This window comes from Salvia miltiorrhiza, chromosome 5, assembly GCF_028751815.1.
Source record: "Salvia miltiorrhiza cultivar Shanhuang (shh) chromosome 5, IMPLAD_Smil_shh, whole genome shotgun sequence".
Taxonomy (NCBI): Eukaryota; Viridiplantae; Streptophyta; class Magnoliopsida; order Lamiales; family Lamiaceae; genus Salvia; species Salvia miltiorrhiza.
In genome coordinates, this window is record NC_080391.1 from 10,675,252 (window position 1) to 10,699,580 (window position 24,329).

The following is a 24,329-nucleotide window of genomic DNA, read 5'->3' on the forward strand; positions in this document are numbered from 1 at the left end:
TCATCTCGTCTGGAGTTTTGAGCATCATCTCATCTAGAGTTTGAGAGAGCATCAACAAATATGAAATTATATTCAACCATGACTCCAATTGTCAACTATCTAACAAACATAACTCTAACAATTTAGATATTTTATTTATGTATGTAATTTTATTAGTTCAAACTCTAGAGAGAAAGGAAAGAGAAGAGTTCTTAAAGTAGTAAAAGAGAGAGCATGTGCTTTATTTCATCATCGTAGGTATTTATAGGCATTACAGTCGGGGTAAAGTAGTAAATTCGTTTGGTCATCTATTCTGCATGCTCGCCATTAAACTAATTAAGGCTGTTATTAGATTATAACTTGTCAGGTCGTTGTCCCCTAATTACAGATCTGGATTCTGTCCTCATCATTCTTCTCTGTCTAGTAGCTCTGTATTTCCTTCCTTGGGGCAGACTTCTACTCTTTGGCTCCGCTCTGCTAAGTAGCTCTGTCTTCTGGCGAATTGTCTCTGGCGTGTGGCTCCACGCTCTGGCTCCAATAGCTTAGCTCTGACTCTGGATCTGGCGGTTTGGCTCTGGCTCTGACTTTAACGACTTAGCTCTGACTCTGGATCTGGCGACTTGGCTCTGGCTCTGACTTTAATGACTTAGCTCTGCTCTGGCAACTTGGCTCTGGCCCTCTGCTCTGGTTAGCTCTGGCTCTGGCAGCTCTGCACTGGAGGCTCTGCTCTGGCATCTCTGCTCTGGTTAGCTCTGGCTCTGGCATCTCTGCTCTGGCTAGCTCTGCTCTGGCATCTCTGCTCTGGCAACTTGACTATGGCCCTCTGCTCTAGAAGCTCTGCTCTGGTTAGCTCTGGCTCTGGAAGCTCTGCTCTGGAAGCTCTACTCTGGCAAACTCTGCTCTGGCAGCTCTGTTCTGGAAGCTTTGCTCTGCCAACTCTGCTTTGAACTTTTTCCTCTACCTATTTCTCACAGCTTCTTTGCTCCCTGCTGCTCATCTTTGGTATTCCAAGCAAAGCCACGTGTCCTGATCTTAGGACCTTGCATATTTCACCCCTCATCAGAGTTGATAAATCATATTGCTTCCATGCAACAATCACAACACGCTTGATAGCAGATGCCAAAATTCTTTCCAAAATTTGTTCTTTCTAAAATAATAATCATTCTATATTTAAAATAATGAAACACGTTATTAAATTAGGAAACTAATTTAATACTTACCATAGGTGTGTAGGAAGAATCACGGCTAATCATGAAATGGAGGTATCAAAACAGAGAAGTCGTCGGTGGGGTGGGGGTCGACGGCACGGTGGACGAACTCCAGGGCTCAGCGGTGACTCGACGGCGGACGAACCGCAAGCTCAGCGGCGACTATTTCGCAGGAGTCTAGAAGAAGGAACGACAACGGGTTATAGGAAAAAGAAATCTTAGGGCTCTTGTATTAATTGCTTCAAATGGAGAATTCTCATGGGTTTAAGAAGTGGAAACAAAATCGAACTAATTAAGGAATGGAAGAGGGAGTCAGAGATGAGGCGGAGCAACGCCGCCCTTAGGACGGCGGCGCGCCTGAATTTAGAGGGAGAGAGAGGCGGGCAGTTTAAGGGGGAAATTAGGGCTTGATTTGAGTGTGCAATCGACTTTAGAGAGAGAAAAGGATTGAGAGAAGAGAGAGACAGTGAAGGGGGAGACGACGCCGACCGGATTCAGGGACGGCGGCGATGGGGTGAGGAAGAGGGAGGTGTGACTTTTTTTTTTTTTTGATGAAATTACATTATAAATAATACAAACCACACACACACCCCACCTAGTGGTTATTGTGGCCGAGAGTATTCGAACCTGTGACCTCTTGGACAACAGGCAACCACCCCAACCACTAGGCCATCCCAAGGGGACGGAGGTGTGACTTTTATTTTAAAAGTGAGAATGAGAATATATAGATTGGATTCTCAAATGCCACGTTGGAGATTGAGATTGAAAAGAAATAATTTGAGGCCTGCCACGTAGGCTAAGGCCTAATCGTATTATAGAATAGATATTATTATTATTATTATTATTATTATTATTATTATTATTATTATTATTATTATTATTATTATTATTATTATTATTATTATTATTATTATTATTATTATTGTAGTAATGGACGAACAGAAACAAATAAAGTTTGCATAATATAAATAAAATGTATGGATTTATTTTATAAAAAATAAAAATAAAATTTTAATTATTTTGATAGACATAAAATAAGATTTTGTTTCAAAGTAATCAGTTTATAGAATTTGTGCCTTATTATGCAAACATGTAAATCAATGACCGGACCCGTTTATAATTTACATATACGTGCATGTCTCAATTCAAACTTAATTTAAAATTAATTTTATTGAAAATTAAGAATATAAATATTATATATATATATATATATATATATATATATATGCATACAATATAATATATTGCAACATATACATATAATATGTACGCTATTGAGTAATATAAAATTAATAACAAATATACATCTAATCACTAACATTCAATTAAAATAATTTATCGTATATAGATTATAATTTTTTTCTTATCAGACATGTAAATCTAATTTTTATCTAGAAAAAATAAATAATAAAATTTATTAATTTAGATTATATGTAATGTTAATATTATATATATATATATATATTTATTATTAATTGTATTTATTATGATTAATGAATCTTTATATAGAATGTAATAGTTAATTAATTAATAAATGATGAAGATTATATATGGTAAATTTTGAAATGGTGAGATTTTAGATATGCCACATAGGTTAAGGCTTAATCCTATTATATAATAGATGTTGTAATTTGGAGATATTTATTCCAAATGAAACAATAATACTCCCTCTGGCTTCCCCTTCAAAAAATAAATAAAAAATACACCCTCCGACTTTAAAATTTAGTCATTCTTTTATTTATAAACATCTATGTGTAATATAAAAGAAAAGTTTTTTTACCGTCAAATTTCTATTTCCTTTTAGTTTTTCCTATCAAAATTTTTTATCTTTTTTTCTTTTGATTCTTTTTAAAAATAGCTAACTTCAATTCATGTAAAAATATATAATATAAATGTTAAATTAAAAATTACGAGAAGATCTTTATTTCGATTTAAAAACTACTCCTTTCGTCAACGAAAATGGGGCATATAAGTATTTCAGCATTCATGAAAAATATGGCATTTTCCCTTTTAGTACATGAATTCACATCTTCTTTTTATATTTTATCATTACAAATACTCTTTATTTACAAAAAAAAATATCATTAATTCAATCTCAACCGCTCATTTTATACAATGGTGAGATCATTTTTCCACTATATGAAAATGACAATCCATTTTATTAAAACTTGTGCCAAAAAATGTGTCTCTTTTTCGTGGACGGAGAGAATATAAAATATAAATTTGAGACGAATAACTTATAATTATTTAAAGTGTTAAAATTAATTTTTGTTTATGAATTATTTATTTAATTTGTTGTTATATATATTTCATATATTATTTGTATTTATTTTATTTTTAATTAATTTCAGCTATTTAAATGTGAACTTTTAATAATAATATAGTTTGTACTTTTAAGAGCCCAAAATTGTTATATTAAATGATGACTATTTATTTTGTTATGTTGACTTAAATTATTTTTTTTACAATATATAAATTTAATTATTATTATTATTATAAAATACTCATTAAAAATCATGGATCCGCCACAGTGTATAATAACGATTTAATTAGAAGTAGTGTTGTTAATATGAAGAATGAAGTAGAAAGATAATGTTGATAATTGGTGATCTAACATTGGGGTGATGCATTACAATTTAGAGATGTGGTATGAGGTGGTGTTGGTGTTGGGCTTCAATCCTGATTTCTTCCTTCATTTTTCTGATAAATTCCTCGAACTTGTGATTCAACTCCTCCGTGGCATCACTTACCTCTTCTTCCTCCCCTTTATTTTCTCTTTCATCCTCAGCTTCTTCGTCTTCTTCTTCCTCCAATATTTCTTCTTCTTCTCCGACAACTGAAGTAGATCCATACTCTTCAAGTAAAGTTGGTGGAATTTGGCGGAGGGTGAAAGTGAAGTTGTTGAGAAGAAAGGCGAGGATGGCGTTGCAGATGAATAACATATACTTGCGGTTCATAGCGTGGGCGATCATCAAGTGAATAGTATTATTAAAGTAGGAACACAAGACATAAAGCATCGCTACCAACCCAATCGCCAACACACGTCTCTTTGCGCATCCATCCATTTCTATTTCTTCATCAAAAATGTTGGACTATGTTTTAGAGGAAATGATCAACGCCTTTGATTTATACGGATATTTGGGTGGTCTTATATGAAAGAGAAGGTGGTTTTTGAAGCTTCTAGTGTTTGCTCCATAAACTTCGTTATTCTTTTTTTTTTTTTAGTTTAACTTTTGAGGCGGGAATCTATCTAATGTAGTGTTTGGAAGTAACTCGGGTTTCACCTTTCAAGTTTACGAGTTTTAGTGGTTTTTCGGTAGGAATAAATCTATATATGTACTAATACAAAAAGAGTGTAAGGCAGTCTAAGGATAATTTGTGGATTGTCTATTTTACCCTTACTATATATTTTATTTTAAAATTATTTTATATATTATATGTATTTATAATAATATATTAATTCATTAGATATTACACTAAATCTATGTGATATATATCTATAGCTATTGATTATGCTTATAAATAAATATATCCATCCAATAAATTATCTAACAAAAGTAATGAATTAATAGATTTTTTAAGATAATAAATTATCAAATAAAATAACATTACTTAAACGTACAACATACGTTCTTTCTGCCAGTTCTTTAAAATTCGTGGGAATTGTGGATTGCTTTTCTGAAAGAATATTTTACTGATTTTAAGACATTTTTTTTAACGCGCGTATTAGGTGACACATATCTATATTAATTTTAAAGTTGAGTGATAGTGATTATTATAAAATTGAAAGTTTATTTGTAAGTTGGAGTATATATATATATAGGGGAGCGCTTCAATGAGACCCCTTATTTTTAGTGAGATCTTAGACACGATCTCGTGCATTTATTTTATCAATCATAAGACTGATTGTAACTAGTGGGCGAATTTTTTTCTCAGAGTTCTAATTTTGAAGGGAGCGAAATATTTTAAATTTCGTTATGCATCAGTATATACTGCATTATTCATCAGTATGTGTTGTATTGTTCATCAGTATATATGTCTTATTCATTACCAGTTTTTTAAATTTCATTATTCATCAATATATAATACCTTATTCATCAGTATATATGTCTTATTCACTGAAAAATAAGAGTCTCAGTGTCTCACGAAAAATAAGGGTCTCATTGGAGCGCACCCCTAATATATATATATATATATATATATATATATATTTCTATTTTTTTTCTTTTTTGAAATTGTGAAATTTAGTTAATTATAAAATATTTGATATGTTTATTAAATTAAATTTTATTAAAAGGAGAAAGAGAAAAAAGAACCAAGAACCCTTGAGTGCACAAACAACAAACTAAGGGCCGAGCCTCATTAAAACCCTTTTAAGGCAAACCTGGTCGGAAAATCCTTAAAAGGGAAAAAGAGTACTCGTCTAAAAAGGAGCTGTGTGGGAACGGAAGTGAGACAACTTCAGAGATTCCGGCCGAACCATCACCCCTAAGCAGCTCGGTTCCCGAACACATCAAAGCAAACCAACCAAAGAGAACAAGCAAAGAAAAAACAAAAACAACCAAAAAGGAACCAAACTGAAAACCAGAAACAGCACGACACCAGGCACAACTAGCGAAGCTAAAATGAAAATCAGCAGCCCAAGAAAAACCATGTAAACGGAAGAAGAAGATAACGCTCCAAGAGGTGGCACATCGACGACGAAAACTGCCGCCCCTCAAGCAAGCTCGACGTGAAACGGTAGAAACACGCCGATCACGGAGATCCAAGAGGTCCGACCAGTCGGCTCCCAGTGTCGAGCTCACCCGAGCACTGAAAAAAGACACCGCTGACACCCCGACCCTAACACCAGAAATCGCCCACCCTCCTGCAAAACCATCACAACACCAGCAGATAATCGAAACCCCAACGAAGCAACCGCACCTGTCGCGAAAATCATCCAACCTATTCGAAACAGACATTAACACCTTAAAGCACCATTCTAACAAAGCTATGGGTAGAAAAATCACGAGCCACCGCATGTTTAATATCGTCAATCGCATAAGGCCACCATCCCTCTTGTCTATCATCATTGGCCATTATGTCCGCGGGGTGATTTCCTTCACGAAAGATGTGAGTAACAATCAAAGAAAAACCATGAAGACGATGCAGAACCTGCTTCCAGGAAGCTAAGAAACGCCAGGGAACATCCGTGGAGCGATTCTCCAACAACCGCACGACATACATCGAATCGGACTCAACCCAAAGATGAAGCCAGCCACGTTCATGAGCAATATTAATAGCAGTAATAACCGCTAGAAGCTCAGCTTCAAAAGCAAACCCACTACCACCCTTAATGTGAAAACAGCCACGGACAGAAGCAAAATTATCCCTAAAAACTCCTCCCGCGGCAATACGACCAGGAGCCCCTTTAGCAGAGCCATCGGTGTTGACCTTAATCCAATGAGTCACCGGAGGCCACCAATAAACCTCCACCATGCGAGGGGGAGGAGCAGCTCGACTGTCAATTCCAAGACTTCTAACAATCACGTAGTCAGTCCAAGTATTCTTGATGGTACCAAGCCGTGAAAAATTAGAATCCATCTCTTTAAAATAAGCTTTAACAAAAACAAGAATCGACCGAGCCTCAAAACGGAGATCATCGAAAACAAGCGCATTCCTACAGTCCCATATCTTCCACAGGATGGAAATAATGCCTGCTTTCCAAAAAGCCAAAATTTGGGGGCTGAAGGCAGCATTCCAAGCCAGCACTAAAAAAGTGTGAATATCCAAGCAATTTAACAGATCCGTTTTATGAAACCAGTCCAGAAACGTTTCCCAAACGTAACTAATCCTAGGACAGCTCCACATGATATGTTCAATGGTTTCAGCATCCATATAGCAAAAGGGGCAACCATTAGGAGTGACCATACCTTGTCTAACAAGAGTATCCAAGGTTGGAAGGCGCCCATGAAGAATCCTCCAGCATAAGATCGAACGACGAATCGGTATGTACGGTTCCCAAATCCATGTCCCCCATTTCACCATAGTGTAACGATGACAATTCTTGGAGAAGGCTAAAGCCGCCGAGACGTTCCCCTTGAGCGAATGCTTCCAATATCTAGAATCTTTTTCCTCGCTCATAGGGATCAATAAAATATCAGCCACCACCTCAGGAAAATAATTCACAAACGAAGCCGAGAAATGCCACAGACCATCATAGTAATAATCTTGCACAGAAAAATAGAGATAATCATGCATGTAGTGAGGAATTTTGAGCTTATCAACCAAAATATACCCCAGCCAATCATCCTTCCAAAAATAAGTATTAGCACCATTATTGATGCAAGAGTAAGAATCAACCACCAAGGGATTAATCTCCTGTTTCACGCCGAGCCAAACAGTCGAATTAGCAATATTTTGCTTAGCATAGCTGAAGGTCGTGAGGTATCTGGACCTCATAATCCGATGAGCCCAATCATCACCTTTTATCATCTTCCATGCCAGCTTCATCAAAAAAGATTTATTCATTAAGGTAAAAGAACGAATGCCAAGACCACCTTCCTCTTTAGGAGCGCACACCCGTCTCCAACTAACAGAACAACGCGGTTGCTGATCAATGCTGCCCGTCCAAATGAAATTACGACATTTACGGTCAAGCGAATGCAATAACGATTTAGGCCATTTATAAACCATCATCGAATGCACAATCGAACTCTGAATGACAGACCTCACCAAACATAAACGTCCTGCGATAGACAGTTGAAGACCTTTCCACCTTGCAAACTTTTGGACAATTTTATCAAAGATCGGCATGAAATACGAGGTCCGCGGACGACCAACAAATATAGGAACTCCCAGATACGTCATCGGAAGAATCCCCACAGAGAAACCCATGACACGCTGAATAGCCCTTCTCCTATCCGTAGTCACGCCCCTAGCGAAGAAGAGATTCGATTTCTCCTGACTGCAAACCTGACCAGAAATCGAACCATAATAATTCAGAATATCCTTGATCTTGCGAGCATTACGAACCGTAGCAGTGGTAAAAAGGATAATATCATCCGCATAAAATAAGTGTGTTGGAAAATTAGTTGACCGGCTGAAACCCATCGGACTAAGATGTCTCGATTCCACACAACTGCTGATAAGGTGACTCAGGACGTCTTCCGCAATCCCAAATAAAATTGGCGACAACGGATCACCCTGCCTAACCCCACGAGAACAAGAGAAGTACCCCGAAAGCTGACCATTGTAAAGAATGGAGACCCGGGCAGAGCTAAAAATGATCCAAATCCAATTGACGAACTTCTCATGATATCCATTCGCTCTCAAAACTTGCATAATGAACTCCCAGCGAATGGTGTCAAAAGCCTTATTAATGTCAATTTTGCAAGCCATATTCGAACCCCGATTCGTACGTTGCATCGAGTTGCATCCCTCAGAGCTGAGCATAATGCAATCATGGATGTTGCGACCACTAATGAAACCAAATTGGTTATTAGAGATATAAGTGGACGCAATCCTGCTTAGCCTTGACGCCAAGATTTTGGAAATGATTTTAAAGAAGAAGTTCGACAGAACGATGGGCCTCAAATCAGCAACAGTTGAAACATCCTTCTTCTTTGGAATAAGAATCATTGTACTGGAATTGCAGCCAGTAGGTAAATAAGAAGACCGGAAAAAAGTTTGAACAGCACTTACAACATCCGTCTTAATAATTTCCCAGCAAGTCTGAAAGAAGGAACCAGAGAAACCATCAGGCCCAGGGGCACTATTAGCGTCCATGCCAAAGACCTCCGCCGCAATCTCACTCTCCTCAGGAATACTAACCAAAAAGTTATTCTGAGTATCCGAAACCGCCACATCAATAAGCGCCTCAATCTCCAAAGGGTCCGCACTCGGGCTTCCATCATCCATGAAAAGAGCCGAGAAGTGCCCGATGATATGCTGCTCAATAATACTCGGATCATAGACATCCACACCATCAATATTCAAGCGAGTAATCAAAGTATTCCTCCGTTTGAATTTTATCATTATGTGAAAGAAAGTCGTATTTCTATCCCCATCTTGCAACCACGAGGCACGGCTTTTCTGTTGAAGAAAATTATTTTTTCTAGAAAGCGCAACATTAAGCTCAGCTTGCAAACGAATCTCCTCATCGAAAAGCTCATCATTATATCCAGTTTCAGAAATCTGGTTCTGGGTGACCGCCAAATGATTCTGAAATTGACCAATCGAATTATCCACGTTGCCAAAAACATCTTTATTCCAGACCTTAATATCATAACGCAACTTCTTGAGTTTCAACATAACACACAGAATAGGGCAGCTAGTGTTAACAGCAACCGTCCACGAATTCTTCACCATATCTAAGAACGAAGGATGAAGGGTCCACATATTCAGAAATCTGAAGTGTCTTATGCCAGAGGGAGTAACATGACGGCACTGCAGAACTAACGGAGAATGATCAGAGGTGAGCCTCGGAAGCGCCGTGGTAACAATAGAATCGCATAAATCAGCAAAACCCTTGGAAAAAAACGCTCTATCAAGGATAGATTCAACATGACGGGGAAGAAACCGACGTCCAGACCAGGTAAAGCGAATCCCTTCAGTCGGAGATTCAATGAATTGAGAATCATCAATGAAAGCGCAGAATTCCAAGCAGGAGCTTCTTGAAGGGGACCTAGAACTGATCCTCTCATTAGAGCCTTTAACTGCGTTAAAATCACCAATAAAGACAGTATTACCCGACGTGAAATGGAGAAGATCATGCCAAAGTTGACGGCGGAGGATCTGGTCATTGGCTCCGTGTATAATAGCTACACGGAAGTTGTAAGTTTGCCAAATACACTCAACGATCACAGTTTGGTCAGAGGAAAAAACCATGGTTGCAATCACATCAGGGTGAGCAAGAACCCAAATGTTTGAACTTTTAGATGCTCGACAATTTTGATGAATAGGCACCATATTTAAAGAATTCCAGTAGCTCTGCCTCACCTTACGAAACGCCTTCTTAGGTTCAATCAAACCCAAGATGATAGGAGAAAAGGAGCTGCAATGCTCCTTAAGTAACCGCTTGGATTCGTCCGTCAAACCACGGACATTCCAGGCGATGATATTCATGAAGATTGATTGAAATGGGCGGAGGAGCCTCCGCATCTTTCCACCTCAGCCGCCCAGCTTTCACGGGCGACATTCTCCATCGCCTGAATACAGTCTTTCTTGCTATTGTCAATAACAAAAGCTTCCGGCTTATTGCCAGCATCTCCAGCTTTTCGAAGACGATGTTTTATACTCTCCTCTGCCTGTTTTGAGATTTGTTCCGCTGCACGATCTGCGAGTTGTTTTTTTGAAGGCCGACCGCGCCGCTTAGCTGCCATATCCGAAGTAATTGGCTCCTTAGCCAATGCCAAAATTTGTTCCAATCTCTGAGCCTTCATAGCATTCTCAAAAGCAATCGCATCAGTTGTTTGCTGTCGGGAATGAATTTCCTCACTTATAACATCCGCTTCAATTGTTTCCTCCTCTTCCGAACTTTCAGAAACATAAACTTCAAGCGGCCTATCGTACACCGATGTCTCGACATTGTTGGTGATAGCTTCCAGCATATCCGGCCCTCTGATATCCTCATTATTCCTCAACTGAAATCTAACATTCTCACCACTGATTTTGTTCTTAGCATTTTCCTCCTGCTCCAACAGATGAGGCGAAGAGCCTCGATGCGAAGGCTGCGTAACCTTCTGAGGTGTAGCTCTTGGTTCATTGTCCCCACCGGAAGCTTGCTGCTTAATTCGCGCGTATGTATCAGTTATCTGCTCAGCCTCCAAGATTTGTAACCCAGTTTCTTCACCTCTCAGATTTTCCAACACAGCAAAACTATTTCCAATCGTAGTCCCCGAGCGCTGCTTCTCTTTAACCGAATGTTGCTGAATCTGCTGATCGCCGACAGGTTGATTTCTATGCTCATGCAAGGTGGCTTCATGTTCCTTTTTCCTAGTCTGAAAATGGTCAATTTCTTGCCATTGTTTTCCCCTCGGCTGCTGCGTGGCAATCTTGACATGAGTAGTTGGCTCATCAGTTTCCTTTTGAGTAGCTTTGAAACATCTATCAGGAGAGTGTCCTGTTATTTTGCATCTGTTGCAGTAAAGTGGGAGCTTTTCATAAGTGAACTCAATATAAAAAGCGAAATCTCCTTCATCAAAAAGAAGAGAGGTAGGAAGAGGTTTAGACATATCTAACTCGACCAAGACCCTCGCAAACTGTCCAAAATCCTTCTTCACTGAAGCCGCATCGATTCTAATAGGATGCCCAATATATCTGGCAACTCCAGCCAGCACTTCCGCGTGCCAATATTCAATCGGCAAATAGTGTATTCTCACCCACACATTAGCCAACGAAGAATGCTCCTTGAAGGGATCGAAATTCCTTGACCATTCCCTGAGTCGAAGATGACCATTATGAAGTTCCCAAGTGTTTTTTACCTTGGCACAGGTTTTGTCCGCGTCACTTTGAAAAACCAAAGTGTAGTAGCCTTTTCCAAGGGGAATAAGTTGCCAAGAAGAAGCAATTCCCCATAAATCATTCAACTCCTTTTTTAACATCATTGCCGGCTTCGGTTTTTCACCTTTACGAAGCAAAAGTCTTCCCGTCAAAGCGTATTGAAACTCCGAAACTTGTTTGATAAGAAGATCTTTGGGCATTTTGAAACAGAACTGATCACCATCCTTCATGGGACGTAATGCATGAAATTTATGAGCAGCTACGTCAGAGCGTCGTTGCCCCCGGTTAGAAGCCATCTCCGCATAGGATTTATGGGCATCAATCTTCTCTCCCATATCAGTAACTTGTTGACGAAGCGGATTCGTGGGAATAGTTGTCGAAGAGGAAGCCGCCGCCCCATTAGAGTTAGGATTGGGGTTCTCTTGTGCTTGCGTAAGGGAAGTATCATCCGGAACTACAAGCGTACGTTGAGGTTCCTTTGAGCCATCAGAAAGGACTATCATTCCAGACTGTTCTTTGGCCTTGTTCAAAGCCAAGTTCAGATCAGCAGAAGTAGCAGGTGAAACCAAACTAGGGTGTTTCCTTGGGGAAGAAACAGCACGAGCGTTCGGGTTAAAATTGTTAGAAACGAGTGGAAGGTTCAGGCCCCCCTTGCCCGACATGATGCAGCAAGAGAGGACGCCGGAATGCGAAAATGAAACCAAAAATCTCTCACTGGCATTTCATCAAACACCTAATTGGCAAACAAAAAAACCCAAAATTTGATCTCAACTTACAGAGCAGCCTCAACAGCGTCGATTCCAGGCGAGCAGCATCTCCAGCGGCAATCTCCAGGCTGCTGCACACACGTCGGCGTCGATCTCAGGCGGGTCGAGCTTGATCGCTGCTGCTGATGGGAAGACCGGACCAGCTCTGCTGCTGCCGGGACGATCTGCTGTTGCTGGGGCCGGACGAGCTCTGCTGCTGCCGGGACGATCTGCTGTTGCTGGGGTCCCGGTCTGCCGCCTGCCGGTGGGCGGCGCCGGCGCCTGTGCAGACTACTGTCTCCAAGAGAGGAGGGAGAGCAGCTGTTGCGCAAGCTGCAGTTGGCAGCCTCTGCGTTCCCTTTCTTCCAGATCCGGCGCCGTCGAGCAAGACCGCCGTGAGCAGCCGCCGCTCCCCTGCTTCGTCGCGAGCAAAAGTCGCGAGCCCTGGTCCCCTGCGCCGTCGAACCCAGGCAAGACCGCCGTGAGCAGCTGCGTGATTTTCAGTCCGCAGATGAAAATATTTGATATGTATATTAAATTAAAGATCACAAAATAGCTTTAATTTGATATTGTATTTTATTTAAATATTGGATTTAAAATATAAAAATTTAATTTGTTTAAAGATTAAAATATAAAAAGATTGTCTCCTCTTTTAAAAAATCTTATTTTCAATTCTTTTTTATTTTTATTTTCATTTTTTTCATTTAATTTTTTTATTTTTTTATAATATCAATTTATTTTATTGTGAATTCTTCTTTTTTATTATTTTTCTATATTTAACTCAAGTATATTAAGTTAAAATTATATATTTTTATTATATTTATAATTTTATATGATAATTGAGTTTATATCAATTTTATGTATACATAAAGAAACATTAAAAATATTCTTGTACTTTACAAGGGTGCAAATGTTAGTTAACTCAATAATGTTATTTGGACAAAATATGTCCCGACAAAAAATGATTAAATATTTTTAAAAAATCTATTTATTTAATTTTTCTTTGTTCAAAATAAAAAAGGATTTAGTTAGTTAACTTAGTTTTATTGTTTTCTCCAGTTTTTTTTTTTTTTTGAAATATTTTGGTATTTTTAATTTTTTAAATTTTTTAATTTTAATTTGTGTACTTCCTCGGTGCTAAATAAGTTTTCTATTTAGAATTGAATCTTGGCATTCACTGTTTTATTTCGAAATTCAATAATGAAATTATGCAAAACTTTAAACTTTCTATTTTACCTTTCATTACATTTTGTTTACTTTTAAATACTTCATGTTAATTTCACTGCGGAGGAATAAGATTAAAAGAAATAATAATTCAATGAAGATTGAAAATACCTTCTTTGTGTCGTGACTTTTCTCTCAGCATAGATCAAGTGTAGATAGGAAATAGTCCCATAAAAAACTGGATAGTTTGCCATAGGAGAATGATACAGTAATTGAGAGTCTTATTAATAAAATATTGAAATATGAAATGGGATTCCAAAATTGAGATTTGGGCTGAGTTTATGTCTTCAATTTGGGCTACAACAGCTTTTAGCCCAATGCTTCCTTTCATCATTACTCACTCCCTTAACGATTGGCCATCTTTATTGGGGGTTGTGTCACTTCCGATTTATATAGAATTGATATTTTATTCATTTTGGACTCTTTTTCTTGAGCTGCAAGTGCAACACATCAGTGAACTAATACTTCCCTTTTCACAAAATTATACTAGAATGATTTAGAGAGAGTACAAATTTTAATATGTGATTAGAGCATTCACACCGCGGCTCATTGCTGCAGACCGATGCTAGGGGCACGAGGCGAGGCGTGCTCGATTTGAGATGGCTATATTGAGGTTTTGATTTTTTTTTTTTTTAATTAAAGTGAAGGAGAGCATGAGATGGATTGGAGCTCGAGGGAAAAAACGAGGCGTTAAGTAACACTTCTCAACCTCAAACTAATATTGAAGCTTCGTCGGAATTTTGTGCATATTTGGTTTAGGACACCCGCCTTCTTAATAAATGATTGCACGCTCGCCTCAAAGACGAGTTAATCGAGCACATTTGGACACAACTTGGTCCTATCTCACTGTAGTTCAAAGAATGTAATTTTTAAAAATTATTATAATATACTTCCTCCGTCCATGAAATAACCTTCTAGGAGGGAATGACACGAGTTTTAAGAAAAAAGTTGTTGAGTGTATTGAGAGTAGAGAAAAAGTTGTTGAGTGTATTGGGAATGGTGAAAATGTGTTATAATTAATATTGAGAGTTGTGAAAAAGTGAAAAGTAAGTAATTATAAGTGGTGGGACATAGTCCAAAAATAGGTATGAAGTTTTTTTGTGGACGTCCCAAAAAGGAAAGATAGGAAGTTCTTTCATGGACAGAGGGGCTATATTTTTTAATTATTGTATTCTTTTAATTAATGTAATGTTGAATTTTAATTTTATTAAAAATTTTATAGTTAAATTTAATGTAAATTTAATTTAGAAATACATTTAAATGAAAAATAAAAAATAAAATTAGAGAGCATCAATGTGGGGAAGAGGCTCCTAGGAAATGTGTATAAAGTGTAGAAAAAAAACTCTATCAAAATTGTGTGGTGATGTGTTAAATGTTTGAATTTTTTGTAAATATTGGGTGTGAATAAAGTATAAAATATAAATGGTAGTTTCTAAAAAAGAAAAGACTACATTTTTCGTGGATGGACAAAAGTAGTAAAAAGACTACAATTTTAATACGCATACTGTTCTTCAATTGTTTTGAGCTCTTAAAGCAGATAAATATGACATTAATTGAATAAATAAATAAATGTCCAAAGATGTTGAATCAGACGATGACATTTCTTATCTATCAATCTCTAAATGAGCTACTATGAAAGTTGAGTCAAGATCAGAAGGCATAAAAGGAAAACAGCTCTCCAAACCTAAAGAGCAAGACAAAGTCAGAAAAAATGAATTGCTAGAGCAATTTAACCTAATGGCAAAGTGCTTTAACAAGATGAACACACATTTCTTCAAATACAAAAAGTTATATGGAGAAAATCGTGAAAGAAACATAGATCAGTTCGACAAAAGGAACAATGATTGAACTAAAGATAAACCCGATTGATCAAAATCCTCCATCAAATATAAAGATACTTCGAGTGTGAGAAGAAAGGGGACTACAAAATTCATTGCCCTGCTCTCAGCAAGAAAGACAAAGAAGCACTCAAAACAACACGTGATAAGAAGTATTCTGAACATCAAGACATGGTAACTGAACAAAAAGCTGTTGAAAATTCAACATATTCAAGTAGTGACAAATCATCAGATAGTGAAAGTCGATGATTGATGGCCAAGAGTAAATGCTACAAATGAGATAACTGCATGATGGGTTTTGACCACGACTTCGATGAAACTGAGATAATATATTGATACTCTACTCCCCTACACACAAGTCATATCCGAGCAATGCTATAGGCTGTGCCGGCTGCGGCATGGGCTCAGGGCGCGTCGGCGGGAAGGTTAGGCGGCACGATCGTCACAACGGTGAACTTGTACTTATTTGATCAAGTAATTATTATTGTAAGAAAAAGTAATTATTGATATGAAAAAGGTAATATTTCAAATTCAAAGTAATTATTATTGCGATTAAAAATAATAATCGACGTAAACAAAGGTAATATTTGTAAAATGTTAGTATTTTTTTTTCATATATTCATAATAAATTATATTTTTACTTACTCAAATCCGACTTCCGCCCCGTCCCTATTTAACCCACACCTTGCCCTTACTCAGATCCATTCCATACATGAGATCAGATGTTTAGGATTTTTTACGCAAATTTAAATTAAAAAAAGTGCTTATTGTATGTGTGTGTTGGCCTTGCGGTAGAAAGTTAATGTTCAAGACTTGAACTCTTGGATTCGAATCTTTCGTCGCGCGATCTTTGAATTTATTTTTATATATAATTTATTTTAAAAAAAAAAAACGTTTATTTTGCGCTTTGTATTTGCAAGAGGGTGAGTGAGTGGTAACCCCCCGTGTTGCATGCACACCGCACGTGAACATGGAGACCTTTTTACCTTGTGAGCACCCAATCAAACCCCCCATCTCAATTTGACAGCTACCTCATTACACCAAATCTTCCAATATTATAAGTAGAACTCATATTAATGCATTATTGTTCTATTTCTATACATATATGTAAAGTGAGTATTTATTAGTGTGTAATTGCTGTAGTTAAGAATATAGTATTGACTGGTCAATTTTAATTTTCTTCTGCTTTTATTATACTACAAAATTGTGACTAGTTATAAATGTGATTTAAAAACAAACGGTGTTGCCCATGATATATTACTATCAAATCAAATTAAACTTACCTACCTCCATCTTTCTCTAGGTTTCCGTGCCAACAAGTTTAGATTTTTTCATCAATTTTGCTTCTTTTCTCATTTTTTCCGATTTTATTTTTATTTAACTTACCGACTTCCACCAATTTATTACTTTAATTTTTTTAAAATCGGTTCCAATCATTTGTTTGCTGCGTGCTTTCCTCTCTGTTTGGGGGAAAACATAGAAAAACACAAATATCCTATTCACAATCTCGATTTCTGTTTGATTTCTAAGTGAACCGCTGCACAAAATGTTGTATTTTTCTATCAACTTCCATCCAAATTTATCTTGAAAGGTATGCCTCGCGTATTGATTCGTATCTGTGTTTCAATTCGTTTGGATTGTTTATTGTTGGATTTCTCTGTATTCGCACACTCTCGATTTTGTTGTATGAATCGGTGAGTGTAGCTTTTGGATCAATGTACGTTGAAATCAATGCCTATTATCTTTCAATCCAACTTCCCCATCTTTTTTTTCCACATCAATCATAAGGAAAAATAATTGGTTCTGCTGGTACAATGCTTATCTTTGATTAAGCAGTTTGCTATTTGCCGCTCTTCTTGTTTTAGCGTTCAGGTTGATCAAACATGAAATTATTAGGGTATTACTTTCTCAGAGTTAAATCTTCTGTTTGATGAAGAGTTAATTGAACGATAATAAGGAAATAAATATCAATCCTCGAGAGATGTCCAACCGTGTAGGTTTAATGTGATTCAGTTTTACTGTTTTTGCAACTAATTCCAATTAGCAGCAGTAAGTTTCGTTATGTGTGGGATTTTAGAGGACACTGTGGCAATATTTAGTTTTGGTTCTTTCTGCATTCTCCATCATAGATGTACAGCGAGATTTGACTACCCGATGTAGTTAAGCCATCCACCTAATTATTGCAATAGCTGAACTAAACAATCTCAAATTGCATGCTGTAGATCTCTTTATGATTGAAGAAAATAATTCTTCTGATTAGCTTGTCTCAGCTTCTCATTTCTGTTCTTCTTATGCATAAGTTTAGATCATATCCTTGCTTCATGATAAATTTGGCTTGTAAAGTGTGTTTGGTGTTGTTGAATGTGATTAGTTAAGATTGTTTTCGTTCTGTAGGATTGTCCAATTCTGTGACCAGTGCAACACTACGGGAATAGCCATGGCCTTGTTCCACTCTCTCATGCCATGAATTTAATTTATTTTCTGGTTTCTGTCACAAAGTCTATTCTGGCTCATCCATTTTTCATTTAACGTGAGGTTTTGTCCTGAATAAAATATAAGTGTAAGATGCTAAACATGTTTTCCTAAAAATTTAATATATTGCATCTTGTGTGATCTAACAATGGTAGGGAACTAAGGAATAAACTACAGGGGATCCTTAAAAGTGGATTAGAAAGCTATATTTTTAAATTGCAACCAGATGATCTTAACATTATTGAGAGATGTATAGAAAAGCTTCAGAGTATGTTCATATATCTGAACACAATTCACCTGTAGTAACAAAATGAGGATTTGGGAAGAGCGCAACCTTTCAAAGAAAACTGAAAATCCAGTAATGTTAAGTACTTGTAAGATTGTTATATTTTGAAATGGGAAAATAAGCTGAAAATCAGGACAGCACTGATGATTTCATGAGCAATCATTGCACAGTTACACTTATATCATTTTTTTGCCTACTAGTAAAGCTCATAATTCCATTTATTGACTGAATTTCTGAGCAATACTGGCCTTCTTCAACTGTTTCTTAGCCTTGCGCTTGGACCCTTCATTTACTATTGAATTATTTGATTAATTTTGTTCTATTAAAGAAATGGATACTTACCATCCAAGTCATCCTTCCTTTAAGTACATGGTAGAACTGTTAAGAAACATTAAGGTTGTCCCGTTCAACTCCCTTCAACAAATCTATAGAATTCTCAACGTTCAAATGTCAGCTGGCATTTTGGGAAATGGATCAATCAAATCCTGAATTAAAATAAAAGACACACTGTATTGCGATATTGGAATTTTCTTCTTGTGAGAAATTCTAACTGGACTCTCTGATTCTGGTGCCCTCCTTTCTTGGACACGGCAGATTTTTGTGTTGTATATTGCCAGTATTTACACGGTTTTTTCCCTGTATACTCAGTATAAAAATTATTCACTTAGTTGGTATACAGGTATGGAGTGTTATGATTTCAGGAGAAGATGGTGCAGTTCTTAGACGGGCTGAAACATTTGCTTTCTGCTATTGTAAGTTGTTGTGACTCTGAGATATACAAGCAACCAAGGGGACTGGAAAGTCCTGAAGCTCTAGCGAGGGAAACAGTGTGTATGTCATCTTAATTTTTGAATTTTATCAATTTCTTCAAGTGCAAGTCAGCATCATCTTTCTGTATTTGTTTCATATTCTATTCGTATAGAGATGGCATCCAATGCCAGCGAAACTAGTGCTAGATGCTTTGAGATTTTTTGGTTTATGTAATTAATTATGGTTGGTTGCATCTTCCATGTTTTAGCTGGCATTATCTGGAAAGTGTGTGTTCAGACTAAACATGCTTATGGAAATTGAAAATGATTGCATAGTTGATGTGGAGACAAAATCGCATATGAAATACATATTAGATTCAATTATAGAGTGAGCATTACTTCAGTTTCTGATGTATTGGAATTGGCAACATCAAAACTCACAAAAGAGTATGCCATTGGGAGAAAAATTTACGGGTAAAATGAGTTCTACAGTTAGAATCATGGCCCATCTACCTCCTTTAATATGCCCCAGTGGCAGGTTTCTTTATTAACTCATGGGAAGATCGTGTGGTTTTCATATCTCATACTATAGGGTGACAACTTGGTGATATGCTTCTCCATGTAGATTGGCTTGATCATAGTTGAAGTAAAAGAATAGTGTTGTTGCATTAAAATTGATAGCCTGCACTTTGTTGGGTGTAATTCAGTCCTTGTCATTGATGTAAGATCTTTTTCCTTGTAATGGTCTGTAATAACTATGATCCATTTGTCTCCTGAACTTCTGGGAACCATATCTAACAATAAGCACCGAACCTCTCTCTTACATCATTAGATTCTTCAAATCCTAGGAAAGAAAGGAAAATCGAAATGAAAACATCCATGGTTGGTTGACTGTCTGGTTTTTGATAGAGTAAATGTGGAATGAACGAGAATTGAACGAAAATATTATAAATGATAGAAACTCCTCACCGAGACCTACATCTGTAGCTCTTTCCCTGAAACAATACTGTGATCAAGGTGATCGACTCCAACTATGATACTGATATTGTATAGAAAAAAGGAAACCCTAACACTAAAAGCCCATGCTCACATACAGGACAAAAATTAATAGAATAAATAACTGACTTGATAAATAATATGAAAACAAAATACATTGAAAGCAAGATCATCTCTCAGCCACTATAATCCGCTATTGCTCTTCCTGCCCTGACATATGTGCCACGGACCACGGTCCAACAGTTTTCCTATCCCATTTCAGAGATCATCCCTTAGTTAAATAACACTGTGTAAGCTGGTTAGGCCATATGTTGTCCCACCTGGAATCACTATTAACAACATCATTGTCCGTTTCTTTGCTAATATTGAACAACTTCAACTTTCAAATATTCTTGTGTTCTCCATACTCCATACTCCATTTATGTACTGCTAATCCAATTTCCATGTTGAACTATAGTGAACTAAACATAGTTTTTCAGTGGATTTTTCTTTATGAATGGAGAGAATTTAGAAGGTGCTATTGGCTTTATAAGCAAGAAAGTAAATGAAAACTGGGGAAATACTTTGCCATCTAATCAATGGCCTTTTTACACTTTGCCACTGCCACCTAAACTTTCTCTATTTTACTATTTGTGCACTTTGTAACTGAGTTATGGATTCAAGAGAGCATATAAATTTCAGCCTAGTAATTATTAGTTAGTATCAAATTTTCAAGTTACGTTCTCCTTCTCCAGCTGTATGATCACCTAAGAACATAACCCTTTTCCCTTTGGTCTCTTCACTACTCAAATGCAGTCAGTGTTAGCGAAATCGAAGCTTTGTATGAATTGTTTAAAAAGATCAGTAGTGCTGTAATCGACGACGGCCTGATTAACAAGGTAATAAATGCTAGCTGTTCTTATGTTCTATACAGGTTTTGTCATGAACTTATACTATATTCACTATTGTGGATTCTAACTTGGTATTTTTGCCTTTTCTATATGGTCATTTCCAGGAAGAGTTCCAGCTTGCACTATTTAAAACAAATAAAAAGGAGAGCCTATTTGCTGACAGGGTTAGTTTTCATGCGCCAAATACTGCAAATTCCTTTAACATGTCAGACAGGGTTAGTTTCATGAGCCGAATACTTTAAATAGCTTAGTTTATCCTACCAGCTGATGCATATATTACTTAAACTCGTTTGCAACTCGAGTTTTTTCCTTAAAGAGTTACACTCAGCTATTTACATTTTCACTTGAGTTTTATACATTGTTGAGTGGCTGCCCAAATTATTTTTATATTTGATCATCTTTTGTTTTCAAAATTGCAATTTTCTCTGTCTTTGGCATTGTTGCTAGCATCATTGTACAATCACTATTGTTGTTGTAATTGTTTGAATCTTATAAGTTGTTTATTTCCTAGGTATTTGACTTGTTTGATACAAAGCACAATGGAATATTAGACTTTGAAGAGTTTGCACGTGCTCTATCAGTTTTCCACCCGAATGCTCCTATTGATGACAAGATTGAATGTAAGTTTCACATTTTCATGGTTGGGTACTAAGGTTTATGAAAGTCATCATTTATGTATAGTGTTCTCTATGCCAGTTTTGTTTTAGTAATGTACATATTGATAATATCAATTATGAATCTTCCAAAAGCCTCTACCACTTGTGATTTTTCTTCCAGTTGGTGATGTCAAACTTTCAATGTTACAGTTTCCTTCCAGTTATATGATCTCAAGCAACAAGGATTCATTGAGAGGCAGGAGGTAAATCTCTTCTTTCTTGGAGAAAAACTAGCATGACTCTATCTATTTCCACAAGAAGAAATGGTTTTGCTCTATATATTTCTTCATGATAGTGTAACTGCTAATATATTTTGTGAAAGCGTTTCTTATACGAGCACAGGAAATTCATTTCTTGATGACAATATATTTTGGTGATATCTTCTTTGATCATTTAATCTCCAAGCTATGCTGTGGGGATCACGAGCTTTGTTTGGGTTAATGTAGGTAAAGCAAATGGTGGTGGCCACACTAGCAGAATCTGGAATGAATCTCTCGGATGATGTTATAGAAAGCATCATAGATAAGGTTAACTCCTAGCCTTATTCAAATTTGGCCACCTGACTTGGTTCTTTTTAGTATTAAGGTGAATTAATTAACTTTGGCCTAGTGATTGTCCATTCAACACTACTCCTCTGTTCATTCTTGGATCCTAGCTTTTGGGCCTGGATTTGCACATTACAGTGTATTTTATTTTTAGCAGATTATAAGACCTTCGCCATCTTAGTACAGCTAACTGCCCGTGCTGTTATGCATAAAGGATTATTCTCTTATATCCCTATAATGTGATTTTGAATTACGGAAGTTCCAAAATCTAGTCTGGATCCTCTTAATCAGGTGGATAAAATGATGCAAACTAGGAAAGGAGAAACCAGCGGTCTAACTATTTGCTGACAGTTCTTATTTATTAACTGATCCAAATATCCACATTTTTTTTAGAAGACAAATATCCAATTTCTGAGTATAGTGTGCAAAGAAGTATATGACAATGTACTTGAAAAAAAAGTACTCCCTCCGTCTCTTAAAAACATACACTTTTTGCCATTTTGGGCCGTCTCACAGAAAGATGCACTTTCCATTTTTTAACGCTACCCCACCGCAATCCCTTTATTTATTATCCCTTCTTTCATGCATATTCACAAAAAATCATCATGGCTCACCACAATACACTCTCATCTAACATAACACCTTATAAAGTGGGTCCCCTTTTCCACTCTTAATACACTCTCATCTAATATTTCTTAAAACCTGTGCCATTCGCTCTGCCGCATGTTTTAAAGAGACTGAGGGAGTATATGACAATGTATCTTGGTATAAGTTTGAGTGGACATTGCCACATAGGAAGGAGTTAATTGAATGACTATGATAAAGGAACCAAAAGGTCTGTATATCGACTTAAAAGGTAAAAATGTGTAGTTGAAAAAAATAAAAAGAAATAATGCAATCTCCAGGATGGGAATGTTGATTCTTTAATTCATAAGCTTTCAGTTATCCTGTCTTTTCTATGAACTATTTTCAGTTAATTAATTTCAGAATTTTATTCTTGTGTAAGTCCACCTAGTTACTCAACATTCTTTTGTAATAATTCTAGTTTTATATAATGACTTGGTTTCAGACATTTGAGGAAGCAGATACCAAACATGATGGGAAGATTGACAAAGAAGAGTGGAGGAACCTTGTGATGCGACATCCATCCCTCTTAAAGAATATGACCCTTCAATACCTCAAGTAAGTTTATCACACATCTTTGATAAAATCTTATAATCCCAATCTTGTTCAACTAATTTCTGAAAGCCAGCTTTTGGACCTTGGAGTGGAGGACCAAGGTGAAGTTAAATAATAATTTGATCCTTTTGGTGTGTGTGCTAAATTTATTAATTTAAATGCTTCAGACTTGTGTAAAATCTCTCAACTTAATTTCTGTATGTAATCTAGTAAGTTAGTGTGGGGATAGGACTCATGCTAATCCATCTTCATTAGGAATGTTTTATGATAACAGCCAACTCTATATGACTAGATACACAATCTAAGATGAATATCACAACCTTGTTTTATCGTGGTCTTGTTGGAAATGGGACAAGGATGCAAACTATATTTAGAAAATAGACTTTTTATGGACATTTTTTAGTTATATGAGATCATTTCATGGACACAAATCCTTAGACCATTTTTTGTCCGTCTATAAAGCTTGCTCAGGTATAGCTTGTTACAGGCACTAGATATAGCTTTAGTTTTATTGAGTGAACCCTGAAATTTATCTATGCGACATATTGTGTGGTTTATAATACAAATTATTGTAAAACTCTTCACTATAGCTTATGAGAGTAACTTTGGTTGACAGGGACATCACGACCACATTCCCCAGCTTTGTATTTCATTCTCAAGTTGATGATACCTAGGACGAATAACACCTCTGGTTACAAGTGTTGGTATTGCGACATGATGGCGACTCTCTGTATAAGATCTGCTGAAGAAAACTCTGAACCAATTGAATGCAGAGGTGAAAATGCTGAATTCTTTTGTTCCTTCACTATGCGGCCGTTGTCTGGCTTTACAGATCAGTGTTCAACGAAACATTTCATTGATGTCAACACTTGGAATGCTTGAGCACATGTATCTTATCTGTTAGTTTTTTGGTTTTATTCAAGTATGAAACAAGGCTTTGGTTGTGTTTTTTGTCGCGAGCTTCCTTTATATGGTCTAGGAAGAGGTATTGGTGATATGTTGATAGCATATGTTATTATCATCTCATGTAGCAGCTCTCTGTGCTTTCCCATTCAATTTAGCAGTTTGTGTAACACTAA

At 36.7% G+C, this 24,329-nt stretch overlaps 1 protein-coding gene across 4 annotated transcripts; it reads left to right on the top strand.

Annotated features, from left to right (window-relative positions):
- The first annotated feature begins 16,711 nt into the window (after positions 1 to 16,711).
- LOC130985949 (calcineurin B-like protein 3) lies at positions 16,712 to 24,329 on the top strand. 4 transcript variants are annotated; one of them, XM_057909183.1, is made up of 9 exons: positions 16,712 to 17,068; positions 18,915 to 19,066; positions 20,776 to 20,858; positions 20,975 to 21,034; positions 21,382 to 21,490; positions 21,677 to 21,729; positions 21,973 to 22,053; positions 23,141 to 23,253; positions 23,867 to 24,329. In XM_057909183.1, exons 2-9 carry the CDS (start codon positions 18,943 to 18,945, stop codon positions 23,922 to 23,924), a joined length of 681 nt encoding a protein of 226 aa, XP_057765166.1. In that variant the 5' UTR covers positions 16,712 to 17,068; positions 18,915 to 18,942; the 3' UTR covers positions 23,925 to 24,329. The 4 variants fall into 4 exon arrangements, with proteins under 4 accessions (XP_057765166.1, XP_057765165.1, XP_057765164.1 ...); XM_057909182.1 differs by having other exon boundaries at positions 16,726 to 17,068; positions 18,904 to 19,066; positions 20,975 to 21,085; XM_057909181.1 differs by having other exon boundaries at positions 16,728 to 17,068; positions 20,975 to 21,085.

Bases quoted from the DNA above. Each gene is read 5' to 3' on its own strand.
- LOC130985949 (XM_057909182.1), top strand. From the start codon at position 18,943: ATGGTGCAGTTCTTAGACGGGCTGAAACATTTGCTTTCTGCTATTGTA. The intron at 19,067-20,775 runs GTATGTCATCTT...ACTCAAATGCAG, and splicing joins TCTAGCGAGGGAAACAGTGT to TCAGTGTTAGCGAAATCGAA. The intron at 21,730-21,972 runs GTAAATCTCTTC...GGGTTAATGTAG, and splicing joins GATTCATTGAGAGGCAGGAG to GTAAAGCAAATGGTGGTGGC.